General features: G+C 39.3%; 1 protein-coding gene across 1 annotated transcript in view; it reads left to right on the top strand.

Moving 5' to 3' along the window:
- LOC145766325 (putative malate dehydrogenase 1B) overlaps positions 1–23257 on the top strand; it is a 94249-nt gene that overhangs the window by 34094 nt on the left and 36898 nt on the right. The window contains exons 3-6 of the mRNA XM_082578012.1: positions 6942–7112; positions 8358–8500; positions 22672–22796; positions 22981–23216. Of these exons, the coding sequence (XP_082434138.1) occupies positions 6942–7112; positions 8358–8500; positions 22672–22796; positions 22981–23216 (675 nt within the window). The remainder of the gene's footprint in view (positions 1–6941; positions 7113–8357; positions 8501–22671; positions 22797–22980; positions 23217–23257) is intronic.

Here is a 23257-nt window from a genome sequence, read left to right on the forward strand (position 1 = left end):
ATTCGATGGTGGATGTCCCCTGACAGACGACCTAAAGTAGGTGACCCCCTTAAATTGAGCTAGGTTTGCTGAAAATTGTTACCGGATAAAACCATTTGAAAATTAATGTGTGAGTGTTAAGCTTCACAAAAATGTATGTGACAGACAAATTCGATGGTGGATGTCTCCTGACAGACGACCTGAAGTAGACCGAGGTAACCCCCAGGTTTGCACTAAATCAATTGATATGAGCTATTTGTTAGCTGTGCTTTTGAAGTACGGTATACAAAACTAAGTAACACAACGTGATTTATTTATTTCATTTGTCCGCACAAATAAAAATAGTTTTAAAGCAAGGAACTATATCAAGAGTTTTTGCATCTGCTTGGCTCACTACAATTTTAGCCAGTGAATCAACCGTTTTCTATGTTGATTTAACGTCTAAGCATCATTTCGAAAAAACATTGACACCAAATCAACCGTTTTTTACATCAATTCAACGTCTACAGATGTTTAATCAGTGTAAAAAACGATTGATTTACTCTCTGTGTTAGTGTACGTTAACGTTATTAGCCTATACAAGTATTGCAACTACTTTTATAGTTTTGGTTTACAAACTGGTAATGCAATGCGTACTCATAACTTTACAAGAGTTATCAGGTGGCTACTTTATTATTTTCAAGCCAGTTATATTTCGTCTATCACACCAAGATTTTATTTATCCTAGTGATTTCTTGGAGTTAGCCTACTCAAAAGATAGGCAAGGTTTTTTGTAACAAGCATGTGTGAAAAGCAGCAGTAACTTAACTGGACAGATTTCAAAAAGGTGTCCGAATTTCGGAATGATATTTTATAGACAAACAACTACCAAATGGTGGAGGGTGTCATTGATCAGTTGCCTACAATCATCGTAACTCCGCCAACCGATGGAGATGTGGCTAAGGTACAGTAACTATCGCGATAAAGGATGATATTTCTTACGCGACGTGGAAGCGCTGAATTTTTAGATTAACTCGTATACAATTATATCACGATGGGCAACGCAAAACCAAAGATTATTATGTTATTATGGACCAACATGTTGCTAATTTAACTTTACGTTGACATACGTCAAACTTTTTAGGCTCACACATTTTTTTTTCAGGTCAACTATGAAAGACCTGGAGAACATCAACTATGCTTTATTTGCTGTAGCATGACTTCCGACGATGCAAAATCTAAAGTTGTCATGTAAATGAAACAATCTGGACTTCATGGAAAAACATTGCAAGCATACGATTACAATTATCATCCGATTGCTTTTCTGTCATCACACGTAAAATCATTCAGACAAGTTCTTCTGCGTTACCCATAGATGTCTATATCCGTCATGTCACAAAAAGTTTACAGCAGTTAAAAGAACATTTCAACCTAAGCTAATTGCTTCATCTTCTGCTAAAGTCGCTAAAGTTGAAACAAGATGCAGCAGCTCGTTCCCTAAGTCGGACAAAATAAGTTTATTGAAAGGATACTGTATATTTTGCGGTCGTAAAAGAAAGAAATACAATAACAAAGAAGAAAATACCGTTAAGGTGTCAACAATGGATGGATGCGAATCGCTTTAAGTCAAGAGCAATGTTTTCTAAAAACTAAAGGATTAAATCACTAATTTGTAGTGGTGTGGACTTAATTGCCAAAGAAGCAGAGTATCACATGTCTTGTCGGGTTCATTTTGATAGAGAGACTAAAATCAATTCCTAAATCACCACAAACATGAATATTTCATCTCGCCAAACGCATAACCTTGCTTTCCTAACAATATGCGAATTTATGGAGGAAGAGGTCATGCAAAAGCAAAGACCAGTGCTATTTTCAACATTATTTGATCTTTACAAAGATGAGTATTTGACAAAAGGAGGAAGTGATGATGAGCTATCGTCGTACACCACACAGAACTTTGGGGGGAAAATTTATTAGAAGTTTGGTAAAGCGCTAACAATAAGTATTCTTGATCATAGAAGAGGCAATTTTATTTACAGCTCACTTTTCTCTGATTGGTGATTAATGATTATAGGGCCAAGCAAGATGATCAGATTGGAGGAGTGGCATTTCTCTTACGAGGTGAAATGTTGAAGCTACCCAAAAGCAAAACCCTGAATCCAACAAACATAGAGAGCTTGAAGGATATGGCCCCACAAGTTCCTGAATCATTGCAACTCTTTTATCCCACACTATCATGCGAGTTGAAATCCAAATTCAGTGATTGTCACACAGACACAATGGAAAGAAAAGTAGAATCAATGTCGTCAGATGCTGTGCATAACGTCAGTCGAGGTCATGTGAAGCCGTGGAAGCACACAATACTTGGTTTAGGTTTAGAATCAATGACAGGTGCCAAGTTACACCATTAGCTGCAGTGATGTGAAAAGATTAGAGACGGAATTTGCATACTCCGCTTTATCACTGGAAGAAAGTAGCCTACTCCCAACGCTATTATAAACAGTCCTAGCCTTGCAAAAGCCTGTGTATGGGATAACCATGATGCCAATATCAAAACCCTTGATGGCAAAGGCACACTTCATGTTACGGTTGGTCATACATACCAGAATACTGATCAAACTCATGGAGGCCCTGAGAAGGAAATGATCACCACCAAAACTGGGAGGAACAGAAGAAGCTACACTGAAACAGAAAGAGAAATTTCACCATTCCGGACCCCTCTCAGTAAGGCAAAGTCTCAAGTTTATCTTCACTCAGATGAGTCGTGTTCCGTAGAAGCATCTGATCTTGTTCAGGATATAATGGATAATGAGTCCATCTTGCCATGCAAAATGTAGCCGCTAGATATGTATTTTGTTCAGCAAAAGTAGAAAGTTTACAACTCCACTCTATGCTGGTTTCATGAGCAAATATAGAGTGGGTTGTCTATCGCTACAGCGAATATGTTACATGGACCGAATAACAAGATCACCAACCAACAATGACGTTGTTAAAGAAACACTGGTTAGAACGATGAAGGTTGCAGCTGAAACTCATCAACAATATGCTGTGGTGACGTATGACTTAGCTGTTGCACAAAAAGCCTACTCCATTCAAGCCATTGAAGCCCGTCCTTTTTTTTACCTCATTATGCTTGGAAATTTCTACATGGATGTTGCATTTTTCGGAGCAATAGGAACCTTCATGTTTGTTGTTTGAAAAATAAATTTTATTAACTGATTTGTTGTTTCGCAGCATAATGGTCGAAACATTTAGTCAACTTGAGCAAAAAGGATAGAGCCAAAAAAAAGAAATCATACTCATATGAAAGCAAACGCTTCGAAAATTAAACTGTTTTCATTAACTTTTGCTGTATCCTTTTTGCTCAAGTTGATTTGTTTTTATTTTTTACCGTTGTATGTTTCGATTCTGCGTAAGATAATTTCAACTGTGTAGGTTTGAGTAATCTTTGATCTGGCCATTGCAACACCAGCTGCGTCATTCACTCTTTTGTATCCTTTTTTCTGTTGTCGCTACAATGTCCAATTTTGGAATTGACTTGGGCGAAATTGCAAAATTGAGACCCTTTTTCAACACTTTGATTTGAGGTCAAATCTTCATGTGTAGGTTTTATTACTTTCATCTGTCGTTTGTTACTTTTCATGAATATTATCTTGAGTTGCTTCTGAAAGATTTCATAGTAGGTTACGATTAAAAAGTTGTTTGGCCCGAAAACTCTTGTGTATTTGACGAAGTTGCCGGGACCGCAAAAAGGTTCATCACCCCTGCTTTAGAGCAAACTGTGAATAGGGACGCTGCGTCGCAGGTAAAAGGAATAATTGCTTTTCGGAACTCAAAAAGTGCCAAAAAAGGATGGTGTGTCACGGTTACACAGAGAGCTGCTTCTGTAACAGAGTTAAGATATCTTGCAGGCTTAGAACAAGCCGAAGATGCCGCGAAACAGTTACGCAATCACATAATTGTTAAGGATAACCAGTAAATGTCACTAATCAGTACAAGAGTTGATGAAGCTTGCAATTCATTCTCTGATGAATCCATGAGCGCTTGTGGCCTGTTAAATATTGCCACTGGTACAGCGGCATCAGCTGAGATTTCAAAATACATATTAACAACACTGAGCAGACGAAAACACGGTTAAGAAAAGTTTGAGTTGAGTGGAAAGAAAGCCCAGTACGTTTTCAAAAAAGGGTGAAGCGAACACGTATAGAGAATTTTGCAGCTGAAAATATCAAAAAAAGCAGACTATTATCATCACAAATGGGTAACAAAAGTGCTGAAAGAAAGTATCATTTGATTTAAAATCATCACCATGTTTAAAATACATTTTAAGCTATCCGATAACTCAGTTTCCACTTTCACTTGCTCACTGTGATAGTACCTTGATGATAATAAACAAAGCACTGCTACTACACAAATTGGAAACATACCAGGGAGATACTACATCACATAGGCCTACACCGCTGTCACAAATCGATACGGAAATATTTGATGATGGACATCTCATTCATTCCATATTGTCTCAAATTAATCCTGGCGCTACTTATTCGTCGATTTCCAGAGTCATTCTTCAGAACGCTTGCATTGAAACTATTTTTATTTGTGTGGACAAATGAAGTAAATAAATCACGTTGTGTTACTTAGTTTTGTATACCTCGGCCTACTTCAGGTCGTCTGTCAGGGGACACCCACCATCGAATTTGTCTGTCACATACATTTTTGTGAAGCTTAATACTCACACATTAATTTTCAATTGGTTTTATCCGGTAACTATTTCAGCAAACCTAGCTCAAATTAAGGGAGACACCTACTTTAGGTCGTCTGTCAGGAGACACCCACCATCAAATTTGTCTGTCACATATATTTTTGTGAAGCTTAACACTCACACATTAATTTTCAAATGGTTTTATCCGGTAACTACTTCAGCTGACCTAGCTCAAGTTAGGAGGGTCACCTACTGTAGGTCGTCTGTCAGGGGACACCCACCATCGAATTTGTCTGTCACATATATTTTTGTGAAGCTTAACACCCACAGATTAATAATCATTTGGTTTTATCCGGTAACTTTTTCAGCTGACCTAGCGCAAATTTTGGGGGTATAAAACTTGTCTGTCAGAGCCCCCCCACCACCGAAAATGTTTGTCACATACAAGACAATCATCTGGAAACAATTCACTTTACAACCAACTAAGTTTCAAGCGGTAATTTTTGCCCCCCATTCCCACGCCCACCACCGGCGGCCTGACAGACTTCCAGATTATGAGTACCCACATACCACCGGACATCGCTGTATGATTAGAAATTGGTAACTTTTTCAACTAGGGTGGACGTCGCCGGCACCCGGTCGAAGCCTGAGGTAGCGTCTTGACTCTGATAAAAGTTCCGTCCTTGATCATCAACGGCAGTGCCTCGCCGACTTTGAATTTACAGCCATAAACGCTTAAAACAATGACACACTGACTTCAACGCCATTCGTCATAACTAGAGCAACCAATTCTTTGACATAAAAACTTGAAATTTTGACTTTATAATTTACAAATATTGACCTAACTTTGACCAATAACTTTATGCGTTGCAACCCAAATGCGATTTACAAAGCATATTAGAAATCAAACCGTTAGGTAAGGATATCTTCTTTTTCTAATGAAATAAAAAAAAAATGTAGAAGACTCAACGGCACCACAGCTAACGAACAGGTAATGAAAGTAACTCGAAAAACTGCATAAGATAAATATGAAGTGTGTTTTAATATCTCGAAATTACTGAGAGGGTGCTGGCTGCATAGCCGAGTGGTGAGAACACTGGAACGGCAATCGAAAGGGCGCCGGTTTGGCACCACTCAAGAGCATGCGGCTGTGTCTGTGGCAGGACACTTGAAGGCATGCCTGAAGGTGGACACGAAGATTGGCTTCCTTGTCTCCCGTCCACTTAATCTAAATCTTCAACCACCGGGTGTGTAAGCCGGGATACGACAAACAAACTGAAAGGGTTCTGCAGTATTATACTTCAAGATCAAGTAATGTTTCACATTTTCGCATTACGGATTATTACGTTAGAATAGCAACAGAAATTGCAACAAAAAATCAGTATCTATGTAGCTTTAATGAAATATCAATAGAGAGAAGAAAAACTAAGTTAAAAGAAAATTTTGACCTAACCATGAAATTTGACATTTTTTTACTTAATAACTTTGAAACCTCTTTTCGTGTCTGCGTGAAATTTAGTTTATGGACGTTTTATAAGCTTTGAACAAGGCAGAAAAATTTGGACTTTTATGACTTTTGGTTGCCCTAGTCATAACATATGACTAAACCACTGTGCTCCGAAAGCTAGTGCAAGCCGCTACTACCACAGCAAACTGGCAACATCAGGCTAAAACAAGTCGTTAATGTCTACATTGTGAAGTAAGCAACGATCATGCTGTTGAAAGCGAAACTCAATCTATTGCATTTATTTGGTAGTTGTGGGTTTGTTGCATTTTGGGTTTTTCTACAGATGCTGATAAATCAAAAAGTAGTATGCAAGCTATTTGTCTCATCGGACCTCCCGGTTTGTTTCAGAGGATTAAAGCTTTTACTGTTTATAATAATGCAAAACTACCTGGTCCCGCTTTCACAAATGCATTCCTCAGTGTAAAGATCATCCTAACGATAAGTTTGCTTGTCTGTTATGTGTGTATTTGGGATCGGTTCCTTTGTTGTTCAACCTTCACTCTGTCACACACATCAGTGAATCGGTTAGCCTTTTTAGCAAAAATAAAAGCGACTTGGAAAGGATCTGTCTGCTTTAAGACAATGCAACGTGGCCTAAACAATTTTCAACAGAGGAACCCCTATGCTTTAATAAGGCGCAGGACATACTGTACAGTGTACACACTTTGCTTGTAGATGCTGCATCCTTTTAAAAGTTATTCGATGAGCCATTGAATTGCTATCTGAAGTTTATTGTGTCACTTTGTCTGATAAACGTGCGCCTACTGTGCTTAGGTGCACAAGATCGTTCTTCCCACCGCCGAATGGGAGGACTGGCTCCAGGAGACGTGCACCAAGAATAACTGGAGCCACTCCAAGAGCCCGATTGTATGGCGTGAGCTGGTAGAGCGGGGAGGAAAAGGGAAACTTCTCGGAGGCTTCAACGAGTTCATGGAATACGCTCAAGTAAAGTGATAGCTGTTTGTTTTGAAGAACCGAAAAGGGTTCGCAATATTTTTTGGCGGCCTCTTAAAAGCTATTGCAAGAATTTACAATAGTTGAGTAGAAATGATGATAATTCCATGAAGCGTGGTGTGCCAGGTGCTTAGACTAGTCTCTATTTCCACCCATACCTTGAAAAGTCGCATCGTGTATTGTTTCATTTGTTCCGTTCATGCACTAAGTTAAAAGAAACTATTTTCCCTATTTGTTTAGGTGGAAGTCAGATTTTAAGAATTGTACTGTTTATCCAGACAAATTCATGTAATATGGCGATAACAATCTTTTACTGTACATTCTTTCAACTTTGTAAACATTGCATATCACTGCCCAAGAATTGCTTTTTTCTGTTTATTAGTAGTTAGGTAAATGCAGTGATTTCAGCAACCCACTTTGAATTAATGCAATGTTCGAAAATGAAGTGTTTACAAAATGAAATTTTGACCAAAACTGTGTTTTTATTTGAAAAGAAAAATACTTGCACAATGCAATTAAGACAAAAGTTGGTTTTCAAAGCACTGCGAGTTTTGATAGCTAAGATTTAGTTATATCACTTTTGGCTTGAGTGACATTTTTCATTTTTTGACCCATCAAATAGAAAAACTTTTAAAAATGTTTAATGTCCATGGTAATCCACAACTTTTTCAGTACTTTAAGTTCATCGACGTTTGATAGTTGAGCTTCTTGGAACCTATCTTTCATGAAGTTCCATTGTTTTTCTATGGGATTAAGGTCTGGAAAATTACCCGAGCATATTTTTATATTTTCAAAACGATCATATTTTTATAAAAAAATACCCTAATCAAAATTTAACCATATTTCACTCCTGAACTGCGAAAAAGTTGTGACCCTGACAATCACGTGGTTTAACACTGGAAGCGGGTAAAACTGTTAAGTGTTAAGTCTGACTAACTTTACGACTAATGACAAAGCAGAAATGCGCCAGATGAAGCAAGAAATAACTGTATGCGAATTCTCATGTCAATATTTTATTTACACGAGTTTAATTTGATTTGTGAGACCTTTATAGTGTCATTTATCATCTCATTCTATTTAGATTCAATTCTTATGCAATAATGTAAAATTATTTTTAATTTAAATACTTGATAAGGGCTACTTGCACAGCCGAAAACGTTTGTTATTTTATTTTTATAATGTCGAATGTTGTGTTGTTGCTTAGTTATGTATGTTTATGATCTGATTGTAACACAGTGCTACTACGGAGTGACATCAGACATGATGACACCACTAATGTTAAGCATACGTGATGAAAACGTCACAACGAATTCCAAGAAGATAGAAAGTGAAAAGTACTACCAGAGCCTGAGCAACCCAATCCATGTTTGCATAGCCAAGCAAGTTCATGTTTGTACCTAACTTGCCATGATAGGATAGATTGAAAACAACTTTTTATTCAAATCAGAAAATCAGATGTGCTAAAAGTGGCGTATGGACCTAAACTAATCTCTGAGATGGTTTGGGGTTTGCGTCACCTACACCTAGGTGGCTCATGACCCCCAAAGGTCGAGAGCACCCGAAAGGGTCCGCCTAGCCCTAGACAAAAGGATGAAAACCACTGACCTAGATCGTGTTTTCTATAACGACGTTGAAATGGCAGTGTAAATGATATCATTCGTTTTCGTAATTTTGACGTCATAAAGTGTTTCTTGTGTCAGTTTAAGTTAAGACAAAAGTAGCGGTAGCGTTTGCTACTTTAGCCAGAGTAGCGGTGATGGCTATCCCTCGTCTTCGATGATGCTGGCTTTCGCAATAAAATAAAAGCTAATGGTGAGTTCTTAAAGGGCTAATGAGTCCAATCCTTGCTTTAAAAGTTCGGTCACATTTGGTACATTTAAGATCTTTTGGAAGAGTTGGTTGTGGGTGTGATTGTCGTTCTTTTCTTGCATTCTTTTTTCTTTTAACCTTTAAGATCTGCTCTTCTCAAACGTGGCAACACCTTCAAGTCCTTCATGGGTGGCAGATCTCCAAAGCAGCCTATCCTCTGCTGTTTCCTCCCAGTTTGTGTAATTGATGTTACACATTTTAAGATTACTCTTCAGTGAGTCTTTATACCGCTTCTTTTGTCCACCTACTGAACGCTTACCTTTAGCCAATTCCGAGTAAAACATTTGCTTAGGGAGACGCTGATCTGGCATTCGCACTACATGTCCGCACCATCTGAGTTGACTTTGAACAATGCGGGACTCCATGCTTGTTGTTTCAGCCTCTTCAAGCACGCTCAAATTTGTTCTTTTTTCTTCCCAGCTGATATTCAGAATTTGTGCAGGCAGCGTTGTTGAAATCTTTCAAGAGTTGTAATGTGGTTTCGGTAGGTGGTCCAGGTTTCGGAAGCATATAGTAGTGTTGTGATAACTACTGCATTGTAGACGGCGAGCTTTGTACTTTTTCGTATTTTACGATTGTCAAATATTCGTGAGCGAAGTTTTCCAAAAGCGGCGCTAGCACAATTTAACCGATGTTGTATTTCATCCTGAAGGTCAACGGCTCAACGCTGTCTGAAATTTCACTTCCGAGGTAGCAGAAGTGTTTCACATTCTTTAGAGGTGTACCATCGAGAAGGATTTCTGGCAGAGCACTGGTACGATCTTTAAGAAGTGGTTGAAAGAGGACCTGAGTCTTGTTAATATTGACGCTAAGTCCAAGCCTCTTATATGCTTGATGGAAAGCATTCAGAATAATGCTGTAGGTGGTTTTCACTCAGTGCTGCTACACAGTTATCATCGGCATATTGAAATTCCGTGATATTCCGTGTTGTAGTCTTTGATTTACTTAGTATTTACAGAGTATCGGTAACGGGTAGCGCACTAATTTTAAAATAGTGGATATCCATCTCTGCGTATATTTTACATGTATGCTACATCTCACTGCTAGATGACTTTGCGTGACTTCTACTTCATCCGTTAAGTATATCTTACCTTTTGCAGATACTTTTATTTACCACTGTTTATTTCCTATCATAGTTTTTTTCACTAAGCACTTACTGAGACGCAAAAGTTATTCAACGTGTACTTAAAGCAAGAAGCAATTTGAAGAAAAGTAACTTATTTCATAAAACAAGCAAAATGTGATTGGGCGATATGTATGACCATATATCGACGGTCGAAAACAAAAAAGTTGTAAGTGCATTTTTACACTTTGGGGTAAAAGGCCAAAAAAACAATTTTCTTTTTTTTTAACTTTTTTAATGCTTTTACTTTGAGCATTAATATCTGTGATTATAGTAGTAAAACAATAATAGATAACCCTAAGTGCATAGGTTTTGAAAATGCAAAAAAGGGAATTTCTCAAAATGTCACTTACGACTTTTTTGTTTTCGACCGTCGATATATTTTTGAACACTTAATGTGTTGTCATTTTTGTACAAAAAGTCTTTATAGTATAATTTATAGGGTAGAGAGTAGGGTGCGTCGTGTGCCCCAATGTTCATATTTTTTGTATTATTTTTTTTCAATGGTGAGGTTTCACTGAAACAACAATAATATGAAGTTTCAGCAAAAAATATTAATGTTTAGGTGCTCCACATTGCAGTTAAAAATACAGGAATGTCGACCCCCATACTCCATAAATACCTTGTTTTAACATAACACTGGTCTACACGATTTTTGCTCTATGAACTTTGAAAACTGATTTAGAGTAATTTTGGGGTGCTGAATCCGAATCTGACCTCAGATTTATCCTATCACGTCAGGTATCTGAGATATGATGACAGCAAATTGTTACTTTTGTCAAAAGTGGAAGATTTGACATTGCGTTTATTGCACATACATATTTTGCTATATGCAAAAATCCAGGTCATGTCGTGCATAAGTAGCTGAAATGCACCAAATATAAATTTTGATACCAATTTGTTTTCAAAGCAACATTATTAACAAGGCAGTAATAACAATCTAAAAGGGAGGCTAAAAGTATAACTGACCCCCCCCCCCCCCCCGTCAAAGGTTTGCATGAAACCACAAAGGATTAAGTAGGCCTGTGGCAATGCTTGTACAGTAACCTTACTTAGGCTGTTTTGGTCTGTCTAACACTAACCATTCGTTATAGCACTGCATATGTTGGTGGTGAACGCAATGCCAAATCTTCCACTTTTGTCAAAAGTAACCATTTGTTGTTATCATATCTCACAAACCTGACGTGATCTGAGGTCAGATTCGGATTCAGCACCGCAAAATCACTCTAAATCAGTCTTCAAAGTTCATGGAGCAAAAAATAATTCTTTTTTTGTAGACCAGTGTAATATATGGATTATGCCTGCATTGTGCTTGGGCAATTGGGCATGTTGAATGTTAATGAAGACTTGCAGTTTTTGTCAGTCGGGGAATTGTGTCATTCAAGGTGGCTAACACTTGCTTGTAGGCTACTTCGTAAATACACTCATGCAATCAATCCTTCCAAAATTTTTATGATCTTGTCTGAGTACTGCATAGTGCATCAAGGTTTGCTTCCCATCTTGGTTTGAAATAAAACACCACAATTAATTATCTGATGTGTCAAAAAACTTCTTCAACATATTGCAAAGAAATCTTCCCAAAGCAAGAAGTAAAAGATTTCCAAGAAGGTTTTGGAATGCAATGCATTATTTGCTCACTCCGAACATGTCATTGTTGGAATGCTAGGTGATGAAGACTGCCAAGTTAGAAGAGCAGCAGGCCAACAAATATATTCTTTAGGTTCACAAGCACAGGAAAAGCAAAGCAAGAATCATGTTGGCTCCTCACAAAAAGCAGAAGATGAAAATCGAAAGCTGAGAAAGGAAATTTCACCAGCCGTGCCACCTGCAATATGCAGATTTCTTGTGCCACAGCTTAATACTAAAGCAAAATCATACCACCAACTTGTGAAGCTTGGCACAGTTCATAAGTCTGAGCCACCTATCATGAGATCGCTAGCAGATCAACAGCTTGACAATGTCATTGACAAACCTCTGCGGCTGGATTATCCTTGCCACAACCAAGCAGTGGAGTGTCACGTTAACCTAGTGACTGTTAAAGCAAGCTTATATGCTGTTGGTTTTGAAAGAAGGGATGGACTGATTCGTCAGAAGGTGCGATCTCGTCAACTTATGAAAGAATTCAACAGCAAGAAGGAATTCCCACTAGATTGACATGTTCAGTTGTTCACCTTTTCGTGCTGGTTGCTAAAGTCTCAATGTAGTACAGGTAGTCTAGCACATGCAGCAGTATGGAGTATATCAATCTGTGTGCTGGTATTTCCTTGACAATGATTTCATGGCAGATCACAGTCTACCCATCACCAATTATGTCTACTAATTACAGTATTTGTTTTATGCACCTACACTTTGAACAGTCCAGTTAGTAACCCCCAGGTCGTGCAGTAAAGTTGTTACTTGCTACTGTGTGTGTACATGACATGAGCACTATATTGTATTTCCAGTCACACTACTGTACCATTAGACCACTGCCTATGCTCTCGATTAACCCTTGTATTCTTTACATCATGTGTAGTGTGTACCGTACATTATGCATACCATGCTGTATATTTATTGCAAGTGCAATAAGCAAAAGTATTCAAGTCGTCTGTGACCTGCATCAACATATGCAGTACAGCATGTGCATTTACCCATTACCTTGTGCCTGCGCTACCGTTTTGTCCAAAACATTGTCGAATATACGTTTTTTGTCATAACTTTTTTTCTAGTGAAATTAAGGCAAAAAATCCTCATAGAGCAGATAGAAACATTATGATTCTGCATCATTTGATACCAAACTCATGTTCCTAGCACCAGCAGTTCCAAAGTTACATCCGATTTAAGAATTTTGGGGGTATTCCCCCATAAAATGGGGGGGTAGAACGGCCAATTTTATAGGCAGAGAAATAGTTTTCTCTGCCTATAAAACGTTGAATGGTAGTTTAATGAATTATAAATAGAAGAAATGGATAAAGTGTTGAGACTAGACAAATTGGATATTTATCCAAGCGAGAAGGAAACAGAATGGTGCATGGCAGCATTGGATAAGGACTATTGAGACTTTCTCGGCGGTTTTGCCCCAAGAAAATTTAAACAAGTTGAGTGTTCTATTCAATTATGTGTCTCCACGAGTGTATCGCTTTATTAACAATACCACTTCGTACGAGGAAGCTAAGCTTTAACTTCAACAAATTTTCGTTCAGCCAAAAAACGAAATGTATGCTCGCCATGTACTCGCAACTCGAAATCAACATAATTCCGAAACCATTGCCGCATACTTGCGTACATTACAACAGTTTTGTAAAGACTGGAATTTTCGTCAAGTCTCAGGAAAAGAATACGAAAACGAATATATTAGAGATGCATTCATCAGAGGAATACATTCTTCGTGGATCCGTCAGAGGCTCCTAGAAAATAAAAACGCTTACTTTAAGTGAGATGAAGGATCAAGCAAAATCCTTAGAAGCAGCTATAAAGGATTCGCAATGTTATGCAACTCAGAACGCCATTAGTGTCACCTATCCCGAAGAATCAGTCGCGGAAGATGTTTCGGAAAACACTTTGTCGGCCTCTATCAATAAGGAACAGTGTATGTTTTGTGGGAGAGCAAGACATTGCAGATCTGTTTGTCCAGCTAAAGAAGCACATTGTTTTAATTGCCAGAAATTAGGACATTTTGCTAATGTTTGTCGTGCAAAGAAAAGTGCCAATGTTATGAAAACTAAACCAACTAAAATATCTGCTTGCATATCTTATTCTACAATTGGAGCAAGTTTCAAACAGTATCCTGCACCAAGATGTGCACTGGGATCTGTCAAAGGTTTTGTTCCTAGTTCTCTTTCGAAGGCTGCGGCCCTTGTTGTACTGGGCAACAAAACTGTTTCTGCGTTGTTTGACAGCGGAAGTTCTGAGAGTTTCATTCACCCTCGCATCGTAAAGTCCCTTAATCTCAATTTGGTCCCACAAAGTAACACTATAGCTTTGGGTTCTTCGAAATGTTCCGCTAAACTTTTGGGTTATGTGACAGTAGACGTTTCCTTCCAAAACCACGTAGGCTATACCTAGGTATGAAGCTCGGTGTTCTTGACGCCTTATGAGCGGATGTCATACTCGGATTAGATTTTCAATCTCAACATGAAAGTGTGATATTTCATTATGGAGGGAAGAAGCAGAGTGTTTCTGTGCCTGTGTGCAGTTTTACCTTTTTGAAGATTAATCTCCCAGAATCATTTAAACGTCTAACCCCAGACTGTCACCCCATCGCTACGAAATCAAGAAAATACTCTCTAAATGATTGGGCATTCATTCGCAGAGAAACCAATCGTTTGTTGCAAGAATCAATCATTGAAGAAAGTCAGTCACATTGGAGAACGCAAGTCGTGGTTGTCAAAGGACAAAACAGCATGAAAAGGTTAGCGATCGATCGACTACTCACAAACTATAAATAAATTCATACTATTAGATGCTTTTCCGTTGCCTATCATAGGAGAATTAGTGAATGAAATTGCTCAATACCGAGTTTACAGTACGGTCGATCTAACTAGTGCGTACCATCAAGTCCCTCTTCGAATAGAAGATCGAAAATTTACGGCGTTTAAAGGAGATGGCGGGTTATACCAATTTACAACGCTGCCGTTCGGAGTCACTAACGGAGTAGCTTGTTTTCAACGAGTAATCACTGAAATCATCAAAGAAGAACACTTAGAAGGGGTCTACCCATATTTAGACAACATAACTATCTCTGGACACAATCAAAACGATTACGGCAAGAACCTCAGAAAGTTCATGGAGGTTTTCAAGAGAAAAGGAATCCTTCTCAATGCAGCGAAAAGTATTTGGACTACAAGGAAGTTACCAATACTTGGTTACGAAATTTCTGAAGGTGAGATCAAACCGGACCCGGACAGACTGGAACCCTTACGTCAAATGCCTGTGCCAACTAATGCGAAAGAGTTAAGACGTTGTTTGGGATTTTTTTCTTATTGTTCCAGGTGGATATCCCGTTTTTCTCATGGTATGCAAACATTCACCAAATGTAAATCGTTTTCTTTAGATGAAACAGCCAAACATTTGAAGATCTTAAACGAACTATTGTCGAAGCTGTGGTAATAGGTGTAAACGAAAAAGCAACTTTTGAAATTGAAACAGATGCTTCAGAGAACGCCCTGGCTGCCACCTTGAATCAAGAAGGAAGACCTGTTGCTTTCTTTTCACGGACACTTAGAGGCTCAAAACTAAAGCATCCAGCTGTGGAAAAGGAAGTACAGGCAATTGTAGAAGCTGTTCGCCATTGGCGCCATTACTTGTCTCGTCGTCATTTTGTTTTGAAAACTGATCAAAAAAGTGTTACTTTCATGTTTGATCAACGACACAAAAGTAAAATCAAAAATGACAAAATTATGCGATGGAGACTTGAACTGGCTGGATACCATTTCGACATCATGCATAAACCAGCAAAGGACAATGTAGCTCCAGATGCTCTCTCAAGGATGTCGTGGGCTCTTCCTTCAAGTGAAACCTTGTACAAAATACATGATAGCTTGAATCATCCTGGAGTTACAAGACTGGCTCACTGCGTGAAAGTGCGTAATCTGCCTTATTCAATTGACAATGTAAAACAAACTGTAGCTGATTGCAGAATGTGTAGTGAACTGAAACCTCGTTTTCACCGCCTAGACGAACGACACCTGGTGAAAGCAACGCAACTATTCGAATGTTTGAACATAGATTTTAAAAGACCTCTGCCAACTCGTAATCGTAACAAATACTTCTTGTGTGTCATCGACGAATTTTCTAGGTTCCCATTTGCCATACCCACTCCCAGTATGACCACTGACAGTGTGATCGAAGCGTTAACTTCATTATTTATCGTTATTGGAATGCCTGGTTACATACATTCTGATCGAGGGTCTTCTTTTATGAGTAAGGAACTAAAACAGTTTTTGTTGGAAAGAGGAGTAGCCACAAGCAGAACCTCGCCGTACAATCCTGCTGGAAACGGACAAGTCGAGAGATGCAATGGCGTAATTTGGAATGGTATTCAACTAGCCCTAAAGTCGAAACGCTTACCTACTGAGTGCAGGCAGGACGTACTTTCAGATGTCCTACATTCGATGAGATCACTCTTATGCACAGCTACTAACGTCACTCCACATGAGAGACTTTTTAACTTTGTTTGCAGATCTACAAGTGGATATTCAATGCCTTCGTGGTTGTCGACTCCAGTCTCTCCAGGCCCGGTGCTTCTTAAACGCTATGTATGAAAGTCTAAAAACGACCCGTTAGTTGATGAAGTACAACTTATTGAACCTAATACACATTACGCTCGTGAAGAATATCCACATGGACGAACCTCAACAGTAGCTACAAAGCATGGGGGATCTTCCGAAAAACTGGAGATCATACCCGATTGTGACAAAGTGTGTGCTCCAGACAGGCCCGGATTTGGGGGAGGCAGAGGGTGCAGGTGCCCCGGGTCTCCCGACTTTTGAGGGGCCCTCTACGTAAAAATAAAAAGTGATTTTGTGTTTTTGTTTTTTTTTTCTTTCAGCCTTTGAAGTTTCTGCAAAATGCTGTGCAGTGCAGTGCTGGATTAATGCTACAGTAAACGTAGAGGTGTTTTTTTTTTACTCGGCGGCCCCCCGATCTAAAAGTCCCCCGGACCCCCCATCAGCTAATTCTGGCCCTGGCTCCAGATGATGAAGATGACCACGTGAAGAAAATACTTCCAGTAGTAGTAAAGTCGCCGAACAAACTGACTTCACCGAAACTCCTCCAGGAGCATCGGAATTGAATGATACACCGATTTCGTCTGAAGAAGCTGTCGCTCCAATTACTGATACACGGCTTGAGACTGTTACGGACGATTTAACAAAAGGGCGAAGTGTTGTCACACCAGAAACATTACGTCGATCTACTCGTGATTGACGCCTCGTTGATCGTTTAACGTATTAGTTATTGTCAAGTTTTTGTTAGTATGCATGGCTTTCATTTTAAAGTTTAGGAGAATGTTGTAAAACTATTGATTCTCTCTTTTGATTGGTTGTGTTTAATTGATCTTGCGTGCTCTGTGCACATTGGACGTGTTGGCTTCTGGCGTGATCCGCGAAGCTCTTGTTCACATTTCTCTTTGTCCACTTTTCAGTTGTGTTGTGAGGGTTGTGTAAAGTTGAGGTGCTAACTTTATGTGTATGTTTAGCTATGTTTTATAAAGCCTTTGTTATGGTAATCTTATTAAGTAAATGAAATATGTCACAGAGTCTATACAGGGTCATCAATAATTAACGTTATAACTTCAGACAACTGTATTTAACATCAATATTTAGCGTTGCAATGTTAAAAAATTGATTATTTGTTAATTTTATATTTTTCGGCCTAAATTTTATCGGCCATGAATGAAACTTTGAATAAAAGAATGGCTATTGTAGAGCTTTTCAAATCGGGCAAGTTACAGAGTGACATTTGCAAGGACTTTAAAATTAACAGAATGTTGGTCTGGAGAACTCTTAAATAGCACAAAGAAACTGGAAATGTCAAAAATCGACCTGGCCAAAGTCGCCCTCGAAGCGCCAAAACTTAAAATTGATAAAAGCAACCAGAGAAAAGGTGCAAAGAAATCCCAAGAGATCCATTCAAAAACTGGAAAAGGAAGCGAACGTGGCCTATGGAACCATGTTCACAGTTCTCAAGAAGGATTTGTAGGTGAGCCCATTAAAACGCATGAAGAAACAGTTGCTAAATGGCAGTACCATTGAGAAACGTCTTTCCAGAGCCAGAATTCTGCTCTCACGCATTGAAGGAGGCGGCACGCTGCTAAACCTTGTGTTCAGCGATGAGAAGAAATTTGATGTCCAACATCATTTTAATTGGCTCGTGAAATCACATGGAATAATATGTCAACCAATAGTATCGCAACTAAGAGGAGGCTACCTCCGGATCCTCGCATGTCGACCAGGAGGGCACATCAGCAGCCCCGGACTGATGTGACAGTTACGACCAGGGGTTTGCATCAGCAGCCTCGGACTGATGTAAGACAAGTGAACAGAGGAAACAAGAAGAAAAATAAACAAATTTTCAACCTATGCACATACAACCCAAGGACAATCAATGACTTAAACAGTCACGCACTTGAAACAATGTTCCATGAGCTCGAAAATGTGAATTGGGATATGGTCGGCCTAGCTGAAACCAAAGTCATGAAAAGCCAAATTACAACTCATAACACCTCTAATCACAAACTGTTCCTATCAAGTAATGAAACCTCTCGATCTAACGGAGTCGGCTTCCTGGTACACAAATCCTATGCTCCCTTTGTAGAAGGATACCAACCTATATATGACAGACTTGCTGTGTTACGTCTTCAAGGAAAATTCTCAAAACTAGTTCTCATACAGTGCTATTTCCCTACCTCATCCCACCGCGATGAGGAAGTCCATGAACTATATGACAAAATCCAAGCTATCACTGACAACGTACCAAAAAGAGATCACCTCTTCATTATGGGAGATTTCAACTGCAAACTAGGTCAACTACATAAAACATTCCCGTCATCAATTGGAAAACACACTCTAGCGACCGGAAATACAAGAGGCGAACTACTGGGCCAGTTCTGCGTAAAAAACAACCTTCAAGTCACTAACACATGGTTCCAAAAGAAAAAGAAAATGTTGTTTACTTGGACCTCTCCTGATGGGAAGACAAAAAACCAAATAGACTTTATCCTATCACGCACCTCGTCTTCTAGACTAAACGTCCTGAACAGCTCTACCTTGAACACTCCCGACATATCAGACCACAGAATGATACGTACAAAATTCAGAATAAGCTTCTCATGGCCTCAGAAGCAGAAGCGGAAACCAATCCAGAGACCCCACCTTATGAAACAACAAGAAGTCGCTGAACACTTCCAAGTAAATTTACAAAACAGATATGCCACTTTACAGCAAATGACAGACCCAGAGTCCATACAAGAAGCTATAACCGCAGGACTACGGGAAGAATCAGAAGTTGTTCTTCCCAGAAAAATGCACCAAGACCAACCGAACTGGATGTCGCAACAAACTAAAAAAGCCATCCAAGCTAAACATAAAATTAGAAAACAACATGGATCCTCATCTACTCAATACAAAATCGCTAAATCTGAGTCGAAGAAGCTCGTGAAAAAAGACCAAATGAAGCAATTAGAAGATAAAATCGATGTACTCAACACCCTACCTCCACATAAAATCTATTATGCTGCCATAAAGAAACTTAAAACAAAACCTAAAAACATCAGTTGGGGAATTAAAGATGCAAAAGGAAACATCCTCACGAGCAAAAGCTGTATCCTCGAACGATGGGCAAAATTCTATGAAGAACTCTATCACGACAATCCGCAACAGATACTCATCGATGACTCTGCCTCTGACGAAATCCCATCTATTTTAAGAAGCGAAATATCTAATGCTATAAGCAACTTAAAGTATGACAAATCTCCCGGTATAGACGGCATTTACTCGGAATACCTCAAAGCAGGAGGCGAACCTCTAATCACAGCACTGCTTCATCTCTTCAATTCTATTTAACAACGAAAAAGATACCCAGCAATTTTAAAGAAGCTCTAATAATTGTAATCTACAAGAAAGGCAATAGACTCGACTGCAGCAACTACCGTCCAATAAGTCTACTCAGTCATGTATACAAACTCTTTATCACTATCATTGCGGCACGCGTAAATCACGACCTATATGCATCCCTCCCCCCTACACAAGCAGCCTACCAACCAGGAAGAGGAACAATCGAGCAAATCTTAGCGCTGGAACAAATCATAGAAAAGTCTATTGAATTCAACAATCCCGTTCATATCACATTCATTGACTTCAAAAAAGCGTTTGACAGTGTTAAATTACCCTACCTTTGGCAACTTCTGGATAAAACTTCCATCAACAAAAAATACATCAACCTCTTGAAAGCAACGTACGACGACTCTAAAGCACTAATCAAAACAGACATCGGAACAACCAGACGAATTGATATTATAAAAGGTGTTAAGCAAGGAGATGTCTTGTCTGCTATCCTGTTTTGCATCGTAGCGGCTGCAATAATCTCAGAAACAGAAAATAAGTGTACAACTGTCGGCGGTCATGTAATATCCAACTTAAGCTACGCATACGATATGGCCATTTTGAATAATTCTTAACTGAAAATGCAGGAATACCTAGATGCTCTGTCAAAAAATGCTGCTAAATTCGGCCTCCAAATAAATGTGTTCAAAACCAAATGTATGACAACCGACAAAACCAACAACACACTCAATCTCACTCTCTATGGAAAACAAATAGAACAAGTACCAGAATTCATATATCTTGGCCACCGACTATACGCAACCAACGATGGAAAGACTGCAGTGCAACACCGAATTGGCTTAGGCTGGGCAGCATTTGAAAAGAACAAAAAGATTCTAACATCCAATAGACTCCCAATCAAACTGAAAGCAAAAATTTTCAACACCTACGTTTTACCAGTCGTGCTGTACGGTCTAGAATGCGTAAATTGGACATCATCAACAATGAAAAAACTCACTACCTTCCAAAATCACATCATGAGAATCATGACCAACAAAAGGTTACTTGATCACACAAAAATAGAAGATCTTCTAACTATGACAAAACTACATCCAATTGCAGCAATAATAAAATCAAAAGTTTTAAAACTGTTCGGCCACACTAAAAGATCACAATTCGGAATCAGCTTTGCACAGAAGGCAAAGTAGAAGGAAAAAGAAAACGTGGCAGACAACCAAAACGATGGCAAGACAACATTCAATCATGAACCGGACTCCACTTGACGACACTGGGCGAGTTGGCTCAAAATCGCCACTCTTGGAAGCAAATAAGCCATGTTGATGCGCAATCTGCCGCAGGCGGAGATAACGACTGATGATGATCATTTTAACAGTCAGAATGGTCGTCTTTGATCAAGAGATGATGACGTAGAACCCCGGATAGTCACTCGGAGACAAGGGGCGGCATCAGTGATGGTGTGGGCCACAGTCATCGAATCAGGAAGGAGTCCATTGAATTTTGTGGATCAAGGAGTGAAATTGAACCAAGACTACCAAAATGATATTCTTGAGGGACTTCGAAAAACTTAATTGATCATTCCAACAAGATTCTGCCCTTCACATGGAGCTAGAGAACGTAAAATTGGCTTTCAGCCAATGTACCCAGCCAATGTACCGTTCTTCGTTTCCAAGGAAGAATGGCTTCCTTCATCCCTAGACCCAAACCCCCTAGACTTTGGCATCTGGTCTTACCTGGAGAACAAAGTTTCGACAACACCACCAAAGTTTGGAAGCGCTGAAGGCTAATCTGAAAAAAGAATGGACTAAAATACTTCAGAGTTATTCGTGACTCTTGCAGGTCCTTTTCGAAGCGTCTCCGACTTGCTATTGATGCAAATTGTGGACACGTTGCGTAAAACTTGTTTTTCCTAAATATTTATTTATTTGACAATGATATTATATGTTTATTACTCAAAAATTGTCTTGCATTTGTTAAATACAGTTGTTTGAAGTTGTGACGTTAATTTATTGATGACCCTGTACTGTATCTAAGATGTCACAATTTTACTTATTCCTCCATTACTTATTCATATCTAACCTGTAAGCAAAAGGTATAAATGGGAAACATACAAAAACTTCCTTTTTGGTGGCGGGTTTGGGGGGGATTGAGCCCCCTTAGCCCCATACTGGGTGCGTTATAGAGCGACAGGTCAGCCGCGACAGGATGCCGTGTACCCTTCTGTGCATTTTAAGCCAAAAGTCGTCAACATTCTAACTTGGCCGATTTCCAAGTTTTGAGGTTTTCATGAAATCAGACTTCCTTGACCCTTTGGGTTAATGAACCACCTGGATGTAGGTGGCAGGAACCCCAAACCATCTCAGAAGTTGGTTTTAGGTACATGCGCCACTTTGATGCATATTATTATTTGATTTGAAAAGAGAAGTTTCTTTCACTCCACCCTATTGCCACTTTGACACATCGTTTTCAGGCACTGATAGCTCAGTTGGTTAGCGCGTGACTTCGTGAACGAAGAAGCTTCAAGATCAAACGGCGCTGGTTCGAGTGTCGGGGTGTGCGCTTGATAAACGCATTCTAAGGACTGCTCTCCATTCAGCGGCACCTAATGGATGGAATTATTCCCCGGCAATAACACTTCAACAATTGGAAACTTCACTCTGTCAATCTCGGTAACCGGCCATGCATCAAAAGCCTCTACAGTCTACAAGTATGTGAAACTACCAAGAATAACCTATTAAGGCTTTGTCAGTCTGGGGAAAAGATTCAATACCAACCAAACCACTGCACGCCAGTCCTTGTGAATAATCTATATATATTAATAATAATCTAAATTTTGAAGCAAGATACAGTCCGCTACACAAATGTTGGTATCACATTAGGCTACTTTGCTCTGTGCAGCACGTAAGCTACGAAAAATCTATTTACTTTGGAATTTAACATATTCTTTCTATAATGAAGTTTACTGAAGGACTAATTTATCTACGTATCACCATGGTAACTTAAATATTCCGATTCACAGTGCTTCTCACCCTACGGCTTACCATGTCCTCCCCCGGCTAGTCAGCGGGGATGTGTTCGGAGCTGATGTTGAACTTTTTATTCATCTTTACGACACCGAGGAAGTGAACCTTTCTGATCTTGAAGGTTGGTTCATCCATCTATGGTTTATCTTCTCTCTCACCAGGAAAAAAAAAATTTACGAAAAAGAGAATTTGTTACGTCACTGTCGCAATAACATCAGAATTCTTTTAACATCAAAATTTTTTGCTGTTCCACGCGTCTGTCGTTGTTTATCTGCGGTCTAGATTTATTCACCAGCGTTGTGTAGGTGTTGTTATGGAGATGGAAGATCTAGCATTTCCTCTTCTCCGTCACATCGACGTGTGTTCGGATCCCAGGAGAGCCTTCTCTGATGCCTCCTTCCTCATCATCTTGGAGGGTCCATCCCAGGATATGCGAAAACTTCAGGAGCGGGAACCTCACGGTGATGACATACTTAGTCACGCAGCGATAATGCGCGGTTATGCTGAAGTGCTGGATGACGTTGCTCTACCCAACACCAAGGTAAATCTCTTCTGCTATGTTGTGACAGCTACGTTGCTTGC

The sequence above is a fragment of the Aplidium turbinatum genome, chromosome 3 (genome assembly GCF_918807975.1).
Source record: "Aplidium turbinatum chromosome 3, kaAplTurb1.1, whole genome shotgun sequence".
NCBI classification, from domain to species: domain Eukaryota; kingdom Metazoa; phylum Chordata; class Ascidiacea; order Aplousobranchia; family Polyclinidae; genus Aplidium; species Aplidium turbinatum.